Below are 14,748 nucleotides of genomic sequence, written 5' to 3'. Positions count from 1 at the left end.
GTTTGTTTTCCCCCCCATACAAACATTTCGCAAAAATAAAAATTTTCAAGAAAACCTACTTTTGAAAGGGAACAGGGGAATGGGGATAAGGAATAGTGTACAATATAAAGGTCCTCCCTCCCCACACAACCATGGCCTGGTGCCATGGTCCGGCGGGTCCGCGGACCTGGGCACCACAAATTTAGGGGCAGCAAAATAGCCTAGCCGAAATTCACGTACCTCCCCCCCCCCTTTTTTTAAGCTCAGTTTACTTTTTCTCAACTTTAAGGGAGAGGGAGTCAAATTTTTTTTTTAAATCAGCTCAAAAACTCAAAAAAAATTCGCGTAAAGAAGTCATTGTTAATTAGCTCTGGAATTTGAAAAAAAAAATACTCGGATAACATAGATGAATTTTCCAGAAGAATTAACATACTTTCAAATTTTTGCAAAAGTTAACCCTTCTCCAGGAGCATGTTTTAAAAGAATAAGATCACTAAATATTACACATACATTTCCGAATGTGTATTCACCCCTGCAGCTTCTTACCTTGCCTATCAGCAGCTGTTCCAGTGAACGTTCCTTTTCATTTTTGAAAGGAATCAATCATTTGAGAAGCTGCGTTTCTCAGGATAATTTACAGGCGTTTTGCTATTGACCATTGAAAATTCTGTGACATCAAATATAGATTTCGATTATTTAATCGACACATTCGCCTTTGTTAAAGCCAGAAAAAAGCCTTTTTAAAGCTTGATGTCAGAATTAGTGAGATTTTTTTTTTCTTTTTTGCAGTTTTAAATCGTTTTTTAACTTTTTTTCGCCTCAAAAAGTAAGGCAATTTTAACCGTGATTAGTATGGTGACTATCAAGTGTTTGGTATTAAAATCCCAGGTTTCCTTTCAAATGTAGTAATGTTTCTTTAAAATGTAGTTTCTAGTACATTAGGTTTCTAGTATGAAACATTGACTTTAAAATTGTGCGAATTTTTTCATGGGGGAGGGGGGGCACCAACATCTACTCAGGACCTGGGCACCAGTTTGGCTTGATCGGGACCTGCACACAACTACTTTGAAAATAATTTGTCTTCTGAATGGGGCACCAACTTTTATCAGGATCTGGGCAGCACTTTTGACTTGATCCGGGCTCTGCCCCCCTATACCTCCTCATTAAAATTTTCTCGTAACACCACATTAGACGCAAGCTTTACATTGATAAAACAGTTCAACCCCTAAATCATGGGCGCCCATATGCAAAGTTGCAAGGGGGGGGGGGGGCTCAAATATTTTCCCCATGGTTTAGCCGGATATTTTCCCCGAGGAAACTGATTTCAGGACAGATTAAAGTCATTAAAATTTGACATTTTTAATAAATTTTTCATTAATGGCTAGAAAAGAAATGTTTTTATATTTTGCAAAGAAAAAAGTACTAAAAACAAAAAAATTCTTATTTCAAAGGGGGGGTTCGACCCCCCTTGCCCCCCTATATGGGCGCCCTTGCCCTAAATATTCGACAAAAATATATTTGACACTGGAAACCCGACAACATCGATCCTTAGGGCTCTCGGTTTTTGGGAAATGTAACACAAGGGCGGCACGATGCTACGAGGGATCGGGAACGTGCTTCGTTCGATTTATTCGAAGGGTCGCGCGCACGGAGATAAACAGAACACGGAGCAAAAACAAAAGCGAAGCACTCACCTCCATTCAAGTCGCTCACTGCACACACTTGTAGGCACACAGCTGCAATGTGCAAACAAACAAACCACTGCCAGCAGTCGTCGAAGTCCCACTTTGGTGGCATGGTACGGACGAGCTCTAAATATGACGGATCACCATTCGAAAAGACGCCGGCTCGCGAGAGAACGAATTCGAACGAATTTTATGAATGAACGGGGGGAGTCGCGGTGCACACTGACACACACCATTCAGGAGGCTTCTCCTATGTGCAGGCGATGCACAGACACACGTGCAGGTTTATCGGTTCTTGTGCAAAGGAAATAACAACCGAACTGGATTGCAATAGTCGAAGCGATTCGGCGGTCCATCGCCTTTCGCCAGAGACGCTTTTGCCTCGAGGGCTGTTGCGATTGCATTGAGGGGGGGAGGAGACGGATTGCGACTGCGCCGGCGAAGAATCGAATGGCGCTCGCCCCGCCATCTGTCGGGGCCCTCTTTCCCTCGCCCCTAGTAGTCGCGCGGGGAACTAGCGAGGAAGTGTGGTTTATGGATTGATGGGGTGGGGGGGGAGGTTAAGTACAGATGTTTGGATGTTTGACCCTTCCAGCTCAACACCGTGGTCCTTGTCTGAGCTGAGGAGGGTTATGCAAAGGTTCCGCTAAAGATCATGATGAAGCTCAATTTGTTTGAAGAGTTCCTGTTTGGTGTGAAAGGGTCGACGCAGTGTGTTCTTTCGGTAGAGCATTTTTTCGGTAGCGCTAACATTTTTTTCGGTGGGGAGGGGGGGGGCGCAGTTTACTAAATGAAACTTCGAATTTTACTGAATGATAAAACGCGAACATGCTCCCCGCTTGCATCTGAAGAGTAGAGATATTATGTAGTAAAAGACATGGGCGCCCATATGCAAAATTGTAAGGGAGGGGGGGGTTGCAGTTTACTAAATGAAACTTCGAATTTTACTGAATGATAAAACGCGAACATGCTCCCCGTTTGCACTGAAGAAAAGAGATGTTATGCAGTAAAAGACATGGGCGCCCATATGCAAAATTGTAAGGGGGGGGGGGGGCTCAGATATTTTAACCATGGTTCAGCAGGATATTTTCCCCATGAAAGCAGATTTCAGGGCAGATTAGAGTCATTAAAATTTGACATTTTTAACAACTTATTCGTTAATGGCTGGAGAAGAACTGTTTTTACATTGTTACAAAGAAAAAAGTGCTAAAGGCAAGGAAGTTCTAATTTCTAACTCGAGCCCCCCCCCCCCCCCCTTGCCCCCTATATGGGCGCCCTTGTTAAAAGAAAATAATTTTGTTTAAAAAAATTGCCATAACGTCTCCGAATCTTTGGAATAGTCAGACATCTATCCCTGACTCCCATCGGGATGCGCCAGAGAGCAGCAAGAGTCTGTGGGCGAGGGGGGAAGAGTAAGGGCAGACAGGTCTCGATTAAGACATTGAAGGGCCTAGGCCATATGCTTCCACCCCCCCCCCCCAACACCCTCTGTAGTGAAACCTTACAGTAGACTAAAACTATTTTAATTATTTGGGGGGGGGGGGGGGACCCCTAAAGAATGAAGGCCCTAAGCCACGACTTAGTTGACCTATTCATTAATCAGGCCCAGAGGGACATATACAGCCTCTGGTTTTGGAGGGGGTCATTTCTGGAAGGGGGAGGGAGTCATAAGTCCCGTTTTTGAACATAATTAGGAGGTTTGGGGCGAATTTTTCGAAATATAAGTCCCTAAAACGCCGTTTCAGACTCACTTAAAGGGGGTAGAGGTCATGACCCCCCCCCCCCCCTCCCATGATCTGCACTTGCTGGGGGATCCTTCTTTATCTTTACATAAACTACCGTATTATGAATGGCAATATGTGGTAAAACCTGGTTGAGACCGGGAAGCAGGGGCGTGCGCAGAAATTAGGGACCCGTCACAAATGACTTTGACTTTCACGGGCCCCCCTCCATATTGTTTATCCCGATATTTAAATCCTTATTTTTAAAATATTGGGCCCCCTTCAGGCTCGCGCCAACAAGTGTCCCTTCTCTCTCTCTCTCTTTGCTCCTGCATCATCAGCATCTCTCGAACGTATTTTTTTCTATTTTTTCACTCATCCAAAACAATATTAGAAATAGACTGGTTTTGCAAAAAGCCTCAAAAAAATTAAAAAATCCACTTTATTGTCCATTTTTGTGAATTTTCCTCTTTTTTTCAATCTTTCAAACTATTATTTACTTAGATCTCAATTTTGATATTTTTAAAGATTATTTTGTACAGTAGACCCTCGTTTTACGCGGGTTCATTTTATGCAGTTTCGATTATACGTGATTTAAGATTTGACACCTTTATTTTATTTTACGAGGCTGAGTTTCGGTTTTACGTTAATGCGGCAATGCAAACAGATAACATTTTCCCCTCTTTCAATATCCAAACTCCTAAAGACTGCAGGTTACGCGTAACCAACTGCATTTTGGCGTGCTAATAATCGAGTTTGGACCACTGGAGATATTTTATGCGACTGATTCCTGAGCTCTTTCCAGAAGTCAAGTTATTAAACTCACACAGTTCAGAACGCACTGGAAGAAGAGCTTTCAGGAGTGACAAAGGAGGCCAAAACCAACGAAGATATCGACGTCGGTAACACACAACTGAAAACGTTCACATTGAAAATTTTGAGCCATTCCTAGACAATAGAAATGATCTTTCTGATTTGTTAGTGAAGGAAAATTCTAATATGGAAATGACGCAAGTGGTCATGGATGCGTTAATGCTCTGTAAATAATTAAAGAGAAAAATTCTGAATGACTGCCAAAAGACTATCATAGCCAGCTCCTCTTTATAAACAGAACACGAAATTAGTTTATGTTTTCTTTGTGCATGTTGTGCATAAAAGTCGATATAAGTACACATTAAACTTATTACAGAATTAGTCTTCACTAAAATGAAGTATTTCGTTATCTACGGAACCAAACCCCTGTCTCAACACCAGTATTAGGTCTCCATTTACGCGGTTTCGATTTACGCGGCATTTCCGTGGAACGTAACCCCCGCGTAAAAGGAGGGTCTACTGTATTTATATTTTAAAAATCAGTTTTTCCCATGTGGGAAAAACATAGTATTTCCCAGGACGGTAAATACCGGTTTTTAAGATTGTATTTACAGGGGGTGGGTAATACCTTGCCAACCTTGATTAAATTATTGAGCATGATTTGTGTAAACAGAAGTACAACAATAGCTTGATAATTAGTGTACACTAAACTATAAGCGTACTGTCATGATATTACTGTCGATTTTAGCTAAGTTTCTAATTTCTATTAGAGGTAAAGTACGAACGAAATAGAGTACAAAAAATTAAACACAGAAGAAAACTCTTTTTAGTAATACATATTTTATTGAACATTCATTTCCATATCATAGATAACTTTAACCCAGTCTCAAAAAAACTTGAGAAATTTATAAAGCAAGTATTCCTGAGGAAATTGATGTCTTTCTTTTTTCACTCTATTCTTCTTCTTCTTCTTGTTGCTCTGAAAAATACAAAAATTAAGTACATAATTAACTAAATATTTAAATAAGTGAAACAAATATGTTGCATATACACAGGGGCCGAAAAAGACTGGGACAGTAAAATATGTTTTTTTCAGAACAGGAATATTTCGGAATGCATGATACAGTGATTTTTTTTCTTTTTTTCTTTTCTTTTTTTTTTTTGTATAACTCTGATAAATAACTTGTCTCAAGCCTGAAATTTCTCCTGGCTCCGAAGATTTTACGTCTTTTGTAAGTCGCTGCATATATACAATTGAATAAATGCGTTTTACATACTTTAGAAACAGAAATACTGACTCGTAGTGCGACATAAATGACCAACACAATTAAAACATCGATACTATCCAATAGTCACATCCACTACAAAAGTCAATAATCCTCATATATATATAATAGATAATTCACTGATCGAGTAACGCTCTGACGTCACCAACAATGAAACTCGCTCCACAGCATTGTTGAAGCACCAAAAATTCAGTAAGTTATTTGTAATTTGATAATATTTTTTGGCAATGTTTTATGCTAGTCTTTCATTATGCAAGGAAACGTTTTATTTTGACAAGGCTAAACTGGATCCGGTAGCTTAAACTGATTGATTTATAAAACTGTCATTTAAGGAGAAGAAGAAACGAAAAAGTGGTCAACAATGAACACTGAAGTTAGGGTTAATCCCCTGGAGTTAGGGTTAAACTTTCAACAATCACAATATCACCAAGTGTGTAATTGATTCGTTTAAATGTAGAAGCGATTTTCACCCTCCATACCTTGAGAGGCAATTTTCCAGTAATAATGATAATAATAAATTAATTATTTGAAATAAATAATTTTCTAATTGAGTAAAACAAACGAATAAGTTACAGATCACGCACATTTAAAATGCAAAACATTGAAACATGAACCCAAATTAATAGGTAGACATTTCGTAACATTTTCCAGTTTTCCGTCTGCATAACACAAAACAATTGATTAATACGAATCAATTAAGGAAGATAATGACAATCATTCAAACTAAATAACACGGCAAGCCGTGAATTACAAAAGCCCCCCCCCCCCCAAAAAAAAATAATAGGTAAAACACTTATTTTTGTGTACAAATTTTCCGAACCCCCTCCCCCCACACGCAGATATCAACTTCAGAACACCACCATTGAACCTGCTCATGGGCGCCCATATGCAAAATTGTTAAGGGGGGGGGGGCTCAGATATTTTAACCATGGTTTGCCGGGATATTTTCCCCATAAAAGTAGATTTCTGGACAGATTAGAGTCATTAAAATTTGACATTTTTAATAACTTATTCATTAATGGATGGAGAAGAAATGTTTTTACATTTTTGCAAAGAAAAAAGTACAGTAGCCCCTCGTTATATCGCTCTTGTCGGGAGACAACAAAAAAAAAAAAGCGCGATATATCCGAAAACGCGATAAAACCGAGGTTATAAAAAGTAACGCAATTTTAACCTATTAACATAAAATTTAATGACATGTGCCTCAACAAAATTTTTAGTTTAATACCGAACTAGAACGATGCTTTTTTGTAAACTCAAAAAGAAAATACTTTTTCTTTAAAAAAAAATACAGAAATACTTTTATTGGTTTATGGTGGAATATGAATCGCAAGTTGCAGTTGAAGCTGTATTGAACTAAGTACATGGAAATCATGCAAGTTTATTATTATTATTATTATTATTAAAAAAAGAAATATATTGGAGAAATATTTTTCAAAAAAATTGCGGTGAGTTTAAATAAAAAGCAAAATTTTTTAATTAAACGTATATTTTTTGGGGGGACAAAGGAAAAGCGCGATACATCCGAATCAGCGATATAACGAGGCGCGATGTACCGAGGGATTACTGTACTAAAAGCAAGGAAGTTATAATTTCTAAAGGGGGGCTCTAGCCCCCCTGCCCCCCTATATGTGCGCCCTTGAACCTGATGCAGTATAATTTATCGTAAATCTTAAAAATCAAAAGAATAATAATTTTGCTAGTGCTACTTAATGAAACAAAAGAATATCTCACGTCTTCTCCTGTTATGTTTCCTGCGTTGTCTTCTTTCGGGCGCAGCTTCTTCATCTGAAAATGTTTTAATTCAGCTTTATAATTAAGGAATGACTCTACAACGAGAAAATGATGATGAACTTTTAAATCAAAAGACAATTGGGCGATTCAATTGCTTTTTCTTCGCTTTTCATAAATTCAAATGGGTCTTTCAATTATCAATAATATCTTAGTAAAAGAGCTACTTATTTTATTACTCTTCATTTATTGGCCCCACTAATGAACTTGCGATACAATCAGAAAGTTGAATTTGCTTGATAATGTTAGGGTTAAAGGTAATTTTGCTAACAAAAATAAAATGATTAAAGACTTTTTGTTTGAAAATAGTGTCAACTGCGAACACATTCTCCATAATGAGTTCAAGTCTTGAAATTATTTTTTGTACTTGATTAACAACTAACTTAATAATTACTTTCATTCATTTTTGATTTTGATAACAATGGGAACGCTTGTTTTGGCAAACCAACCAAACCAGTGCAGAGCAAAAATAAATAAATGCTATAAAAGAAGTTTAGATTTAAAGTTAATAACATTAAATATTAAAAGTATACAAATATACTGATTTTAAAAGCCTATAAATAAGGCTTTCAGTTAAAATTGAGTTAAAATTAATAAAGTGTACATCTATAATAGTTTAAAAAGACTATAAATGAAGCTTAGGTTTAAGATTAATAACATTAAATCTAAAGTATGCATCGATACTACTTCAATTAGTACAGTGCAATTAGACATGAACCTCAACATCCAAGGTAAAAGTTTCCTGTCAACTCCAAATTGTTGTATACTGTCCACATATTGTTTGGTAAAAAGTTACACCGTTTTCAGCGTCGGGTTTTGGGGGGAGGGGGGGAAGAAGTTGGTAAATTAGTAGTTTTTATCAGTTTTTCCGAAATATTTAGAAAACTATAGTGTTTAGCGCGAAAAGTGCAATATACAAAATAAACTACACTAAATTACGAACAAAATGGTCCTAAACATTATTTTGTTAAGTGAACGATTCCAGAGTTACGGCGGGTGTAAAGTAGAAAATTTTCGCATTTTTAAGATTTTTTGGGAAGTGCAATTCTAACTACGTAAACAGAAATAACTAAATAATTTTATTAAAAAGTAATGTTGTACAATCGTATTCTAGTCAAAAAGAAACTAAGAGGCACCACATGGGGTTAGAAACGTAGAAATACTGGGAACGAGAACCGGTTTTCTGCAATTTGCGTGAACTGTGATAAAGCACTTGAAGTTAGACTACTAGCTTCAAAAAAGATTGAGAACAAAACATTCAGAGATACTCTTGAAAAGAAAGTTAGCTGTTCAGTCTCTAGCCTTTATTACCAAGTCTATAATAATTAACAACACCACTGTATGTGTGAACACTAATACCAGGGGTGTTTGTGATCCGAAACTTCAGAAATTTCCAAAACTTATGGGTTGACAATACATTCTAAAACTGAAAAATTATTTCAAAAAATAAAAAAATAAATAAACTTTAAAAATAATTTTCATTAATGATTTAAATGATTTTTGTATGCATATTTGAAGAGTTTTTACTGGGGAGGGAGAAGGGTCTAGCTTCATAGTTTCAGGAAATTTCACACTGCCTTCAAAAAATTTTACTTGAGTCCACGTGCACCCCTGCCTAATACTCTCTCACATCGGATGGTGTGCACTGTAAGAAAATATGAGAGACTTTAAGAAATACTGTCGAACCCGCTTAAGTGAATAGCCATTTTGCCACGAAAAAATATTCTAATAAGTGGGATATTCCAAAAACCGGGATAAAAATAACACATTACATTGGTTTGGTACATTGAAAATGTATTATATTAAGCGGGATATTCTTTTAACCGATATTCTAATAAACGGGCTTGACTATTTTAATTCGAATTACGTGCATATCATCCACCCTTGTTCGACGAATCTGGCTTGATAAGGAAGGGGAGCTTATCTCCAATGGTGTCTGTTGTGGTTCCAGATTCAAATGAATCATCGATCACCCCTTATTTAGAAAAAGCGTCCTATATCATTAATGAAGATCACCTTCTTCATCGTGTTTTCTGACGTTTCTCAGCTACCTTCAGACAGATTTGCGAGCAATACATAAATTACGTAATTGCTCATTATAGGCCAGCAACTTGTTTTTGATGAATACGAGCAAGGAACCACAAAAGATGAAGAACAATTATGTAGATCACGTTCTACGACTAACATTGAAGTCAAAGTTGAAGACTCAATCGATGTAACTATCAACCAACGTGAATTTCTAGCTAACACTAAGAACAAAATGGGCCTAATTTCTCTCCTGACAATGTACTTGCAAAGAGGCGGTTGCACAGTTCACCAAGCATCGGGTGACGATGACTTATAGTTTTAACAGCGATTGATAAAGCTAAGAATGGAGTTGAAGCTTGTGTGATCGGTGATGACATGGACTTAGTAGTCCTGTTGAATCTTCACACACCATCAGAAAACAAACTGAAAATGGTGGTACCAAAGAAAATCAGCAGGAAAAGGTATGCACTGTTTCGGACATTCAGCGAAGCATTGGAGACATGAAGGGTGTACTCTTTGCAATATACGCCTTCACAGGATGTGACAATGTACCATCTTTCTACAAGAAGGGAAACATTTCACCGTATAGGAAAGTGTAAGCCAACAACGCTCTTCGTACGAAGCTTTTTAAGTCCTTAACGATTCTAAAGCTGACCCCAGTGCGGTGGCTGACACAGGAAAGTATTTCTTTCTTGCGATGTTTGGAGCAAAGAATACTGAAGATCTAGATAGTTTTCGCTACCAGTGTAACTTGCAGGCTATTGCAACGCAGCCCATTCATTGTTCAAGTTGGCTTACCCTCACTTCTACAGTTACCAGGCAGCATTCATATACCACCAGGTTCAGCAGCAGCTGGATGAAGAAAAGAATTTACCTCCAGTGGGGGTAGAAGAAGATTGGTGAATACCTGAGACCAATTACAACAATGCCTTCTGTAACTCCCTAGGAATTACTTTCCCTCATAGTGCGCGTTTAAAAAGCCGAATGCGTCCATAGCTGCGAGTGCAGAAGTAGTGGTCTAAACTGCTCAAGTATGTGCAGTAATTGCTCAGGTCTAGGAAGTAATAACAGGGGCACTAATATCATAGACGAAGATCTAGAAGAGGACACTGTGGTATGCTTGAACAGGACTGAATCCTGATGAATACTTTACATCACAATATGTCGCATTTAACGTTCTACATTTTTATTAAATATTAGTATTGAACTCAGTGTACGAACGTCAAAAAGTTTGATAAAATATGGTTGCAATATGCAGGCGAATATGCCTATTTTCTAAAGAAAAAACTTCAAAAGCTGCACTTATAAAAATGTTATTATTAAAAATGATATAACTATAAATCATAATTGTTATGAATTTTTTAATTTAAAATCATCTATGTTTATAATATATTTATTCTTATTGCGGCATTGTCTAGAGAAAATTTGGGTCTCTCCCTGTGGCAGATTTATATAACCACGGTCCATGAATGCTTCTTTTCCCTTAAAAGTAGAGCCCCTTGAGTAGGTGGTGAGGTTGTCGTTCCTTCAAGGGCTAATCACAAACATACTACCGGCCCCATAAATCGCAATTTGCTTTTAAAAAACACTCCTCATACAAAAAATTAGTTTCCCGAGTGATAATGAATTTTTTTTCCGAAAAATCTCAAAAAATACGAAAAATTTCTATTTTTCACCTATTGTAACTCTGGAATCGTTCACTTAACAAAATAATGTTTAGGACCATTTTGTTCGTAATTTAGTGTAGATTATTTTGTATATTGCACTTTTCGTGCTAAACACTATAGTTTTCTAAATATTTCGGAAAAACTGATAAAAACTACTAATTTACCAACTTATTCCCCCCCCTCCCCCCAAAACCCGACGCTGATAACGGTGTAACTTTTTACCAAACAATATGTGGACAGTATACAACAATTTGGAGTTGACGGGAAACTTTTACTTTGGATGTTGGGGTTAGGCCCTTTTTCGGTCTATTTGCACCGTACTAAATGTATAGAAACGAGGTGAAGATTTGCATTCATTATTGACCCCCTCCCCCCTCTCCACCCCCCATCTCATGAAATAAAATCTATTACATTGAAATAGGATGGGAGGAAAAGTGTATTAAAATATAAATCAGAAAAGAACAATCTTTATTATTATTATTATTACTAATAATAAAGCTCAAAGTCTCTCTGTCTGGAGGATGTCTGTAGGATGGCTGGATCTCTGTGACGTGCATAGCGCCTAGACCGTTCGGCCGATTTTCATGAAATTTGGCACAAAATTAGTTTGTAGCATAGGAGTATGCATCTCGAAGCGATTTTTCGAAAATTCGATTTTGTTCTTTTTCTATTTCAATTTTAAGAGCATTTTCCCGCGCAAAATTATCATAAGATGGACGAGTAAATGACCAAGTTATCATAACGTGGAACCGTAACATGAACAAGCCAATTGGCGAGAAATTAATTATACATTATTTTTTTTAAATACACAGGCAAACCAAAAGACCTTTTAATTTTCTACTACGGGCAAAGCCGTGCGGGTGCCACTAGTATAAAATAAAAATTTAGTCACATCACGTCCTTAACTGACCGCGTTGATATGAATTATAAATTCATGTACGAAGATACCATTGCTAGTTAAAAGTTAAGTGAAATAAAAACAGAATAATTTATACTTAAACAAATATTCAAAATCTACCTTGATCCTGAGCCGGTTTTCTTCCTCGGCGTCCTAGAAACAAAACAAAAATAAATCGAACAATATGCCAGAATTTAGAAAATACACGAATAAAAAACTCATTTAGTCATTCAGAGAAACTTTGATACAATCTTTTTTATAGCAATGAAAAACGTCCTACTGAGTAGCAACAGAAAGATCATATTGAGAAATTATTTTTGACGCAAAAATTGTTTGCCCTCGTATAAAGTCTTAAAGTTTACCGAAATTTTACAAAAAGCGCCAAATTAAAAAACTTGGCGAAAAATCGGAGATACCGCGGAACTTCTCAGTTGGTATGTGGCAGGACATCCATCTGCAAAGCGATGTCTTCCAAAACTCCCCGAAACTCGCTAAATTTGGCGACTTTCCTTAAAATTTCGGCAGAATTTAAGACCTCATATTTCAACATCGGAGACAATATAGCGTAGGAAAATATTTTGTCTTTCTTTTTCTTGTAAGTATTATGTAACACTAAATTGTTGGTCAGCAATTTAGCAACAGAAGAATTTAATAAGTAAAAAAACAATAAAAATAATAATTAATTAATAATAATGTATAATAAGATTTGAAATTAAAATTTGCCAACAGATTGTAGCAAAATAATAATTGTGAATTTTTACACCCTTTTTAACACTTATAATAACACTACACTAATATTTACATTACGGAAAGGATTTGGGAACTGTTCATATGTGCCCCAACTTGTTGTGTTCACAAGTGCCCTCCAATAAGTCAAATACCATATAGAACTAATTTTCAAAAATAAAGGCTTCTTTATTTAGTTGAAAAATTTAAACATTGTCATAAATTTACTTGAACGTACGTATGATGGTTTGCAATAATTGTTTAGCTTATTAGTTAGTTCTACGTGAGAAAGACAGTGATAAAATTACATCAACATCTGCTAAAACAAAGAAAATGTTACCACAGGAACATAAATTGGCTCATTGCTCTAAAAGTTTGGTCAGGAAGTAGGATTGGTACTGCCATTACTTGAGAATGTTTCAAGATTTTTTGCTTACCGTTATCCTAGTAAAACATACCATTTCAAAACATACCATGTCCACATGTGCCCCGTGCTCACATGTGTCCCCTTTTCTCCTATACAAAAAAGGGTGTCCAAATTCAATTATCCTACTTTAAAGTTGTCTATCGACATAACTATTGTTCAGAAATGAACGAAATTTTGTGTACAACATAATAAAGAGATGGAAATTTGTTTGAGCGGAACGTAATAATAATAAAAAAGTAAAAAATAGTTCAAAATTTCATCGCCAGAGGGCATGCTCTGAATACTGAAAAATTAAAATTTCATTTTCACATTTTTAATTCATAACTGCTGACGATTGAACTTATGTCATAGAACTTCAAACACAGATCCTGAATTACATCATTCAGATACAGTAGAATACCTTTATAACGCCGACCTATATAACGCAATTCTCTATAAACCACACAACTTTTCAGAAGTAAACATTAAGTTTTGAAGTTTAAAAAATCTCCTGTTTTTCTTTGCAAACATAAAAATTGTTAGGCAAATTAGTTTTTGAAACAGTTTTTCTTTTTTTTCATCTTGATTCAAAGCTTTTAAATGAAAATTAGTACTCGCAGAAAACAGAAAATACTAGATTGCTCTTGAAAATGCAGCTGTTATGCAAACCATTAAGCTAGCAGAAGTTCAGGATAATTCACTTTCTTTTAATTGTGAAACATATTTATTTGTGAGTGTCTAATTGTAATATTGGTGCTTTAATACTCACTACAGATAAAACTCATTCTGAAGTGCTAATACATAGATGTATCCTGAATATTAGTTTCAAAATTTGTGAAATGATCTATCTAACGCAAAAACCTGTGTAACGCAAAAGCTCTGGTCCCAAGGAGTGCGTTATAACGATCTTCTACTGTATTTATTCTTAACAATAAAACGAAATAAAAAGTGAAAGATGCGTCATTAATTTCATAGAAATTAGATTTTCGAAATTTCCTTTAACATACTTGCACTCTTGGGCTTTTCAGAACCTTGTTGAGCTGAAATAACAGAAGCAAATTAAAAAAATTGAACACTTCAGCAAAAAAATCAGTTAGAAATGTATTGATTTAAGGCAATTTGCTTACCTTGATCCATAAGCATTCCAGGACCTTTTTGTGCTGCAAGAAAGATAGCAAAGATGATTATAAACTTTTGTGAAATTAATACTGAAATTTTGAAATTTCAGCTAATTACACTCTTTTAAGGGGTCTACCTTAACCTTCAAAATGTTCGACTTTCGGGAAAAAATATATGTTATGCATAATTTAATTCTGAACAATTTGATACCTTATTTATTACCGCAAGCGAAAAACTTTTCAAGTTATCGTGAAAATGCGTAAAAACTTTCCCCAGAGAGATTTATGTTTACAGCAACTTTTTAAGCCTCTTTTTCTCAGGTGCCGGTTTCTCGTTTTGCGTGCATGATATCTCAGAAAGTTTTTTATGTATTTCCGTAAAACTTTTTATGCATATTTGTCCGATTTATTTTTATGATCTGAACCTAAATTTTAACTAAATATGAAAGTTAATATTAAAAAAAAAAAATATTTTCACCCAAAATTTTGGAAAATTTTGATATTAACTTATAAGATTTCCAAAAAAAATTTTTTTTAATAAATAAATTTAGGTTCAGATCATAAAAATAAACCAAACAAACATGCACAAAAAATTTTACGGAAATATATAAAAAACTTTCTGAAATATCA

At 35.9% G+C, this 14,748-nt stretch overlaps 1 protein-coding gene across 2 annotated transcripts in view; it reads right to left on the bottom strand.

Moving 5' to 3' along the window:
• Nucleotides 1-5,019: 5,019 nt before the first annotated feature.
• LOC129234255 (protein DR_1172-like) overlaps nt 5,020-14,748 on the bottom strand; it is a 53,489-nt gene continuing 43,760 nt past the window's right edge. For both annotated transcript variants that reach the window (XM_054868235.1, XM_054868236.1), the window contains 5 exons: nt 14,128-14,160; nt 14,008-14,040; nt 11,989-12,021; nt 7,219-7,272; nt 5,020-5,177 (listed from right to left, as the gene is read on the bottom strand). In XM_054868235.1, the coding sequence (XP_054724210.1) occupies nt 5,152-5,177; nt 7,219-7,272; nt 11,989-12,021; nt 14,008-14,040; nt 14,128-14,160 (179 nt within the window). In that variant the 3' untranslated portion in view covers nt 5,020-5,151. The remainder of the gene's footprint in view (nt 5,178-7,218; nt 7,273-11,988; nt 12,022-14,007; nt 14,041-14,127; nt 14,161-14,748) is intronic.

This window comes from Uloborus diversus, chromosome 1 (genome assembly GCF_026930045.1).
Source record: "Uloborus diversus isolate 005 chromosome 1, Udiv.v.3.1, whole genome shotgun sequence".
In the NCBI taxonomy this organism is placed as follows: Eukaryota; Metazoa; Arthropoda; class Arachnida; order Araneae; family Uloboridae; genus Uloborus; species Uloborus diversus.
Note: the sequence above shows the minus strand (reverse complement) of the source record. Positions and strands in the feature narration are given on the sequence as shown.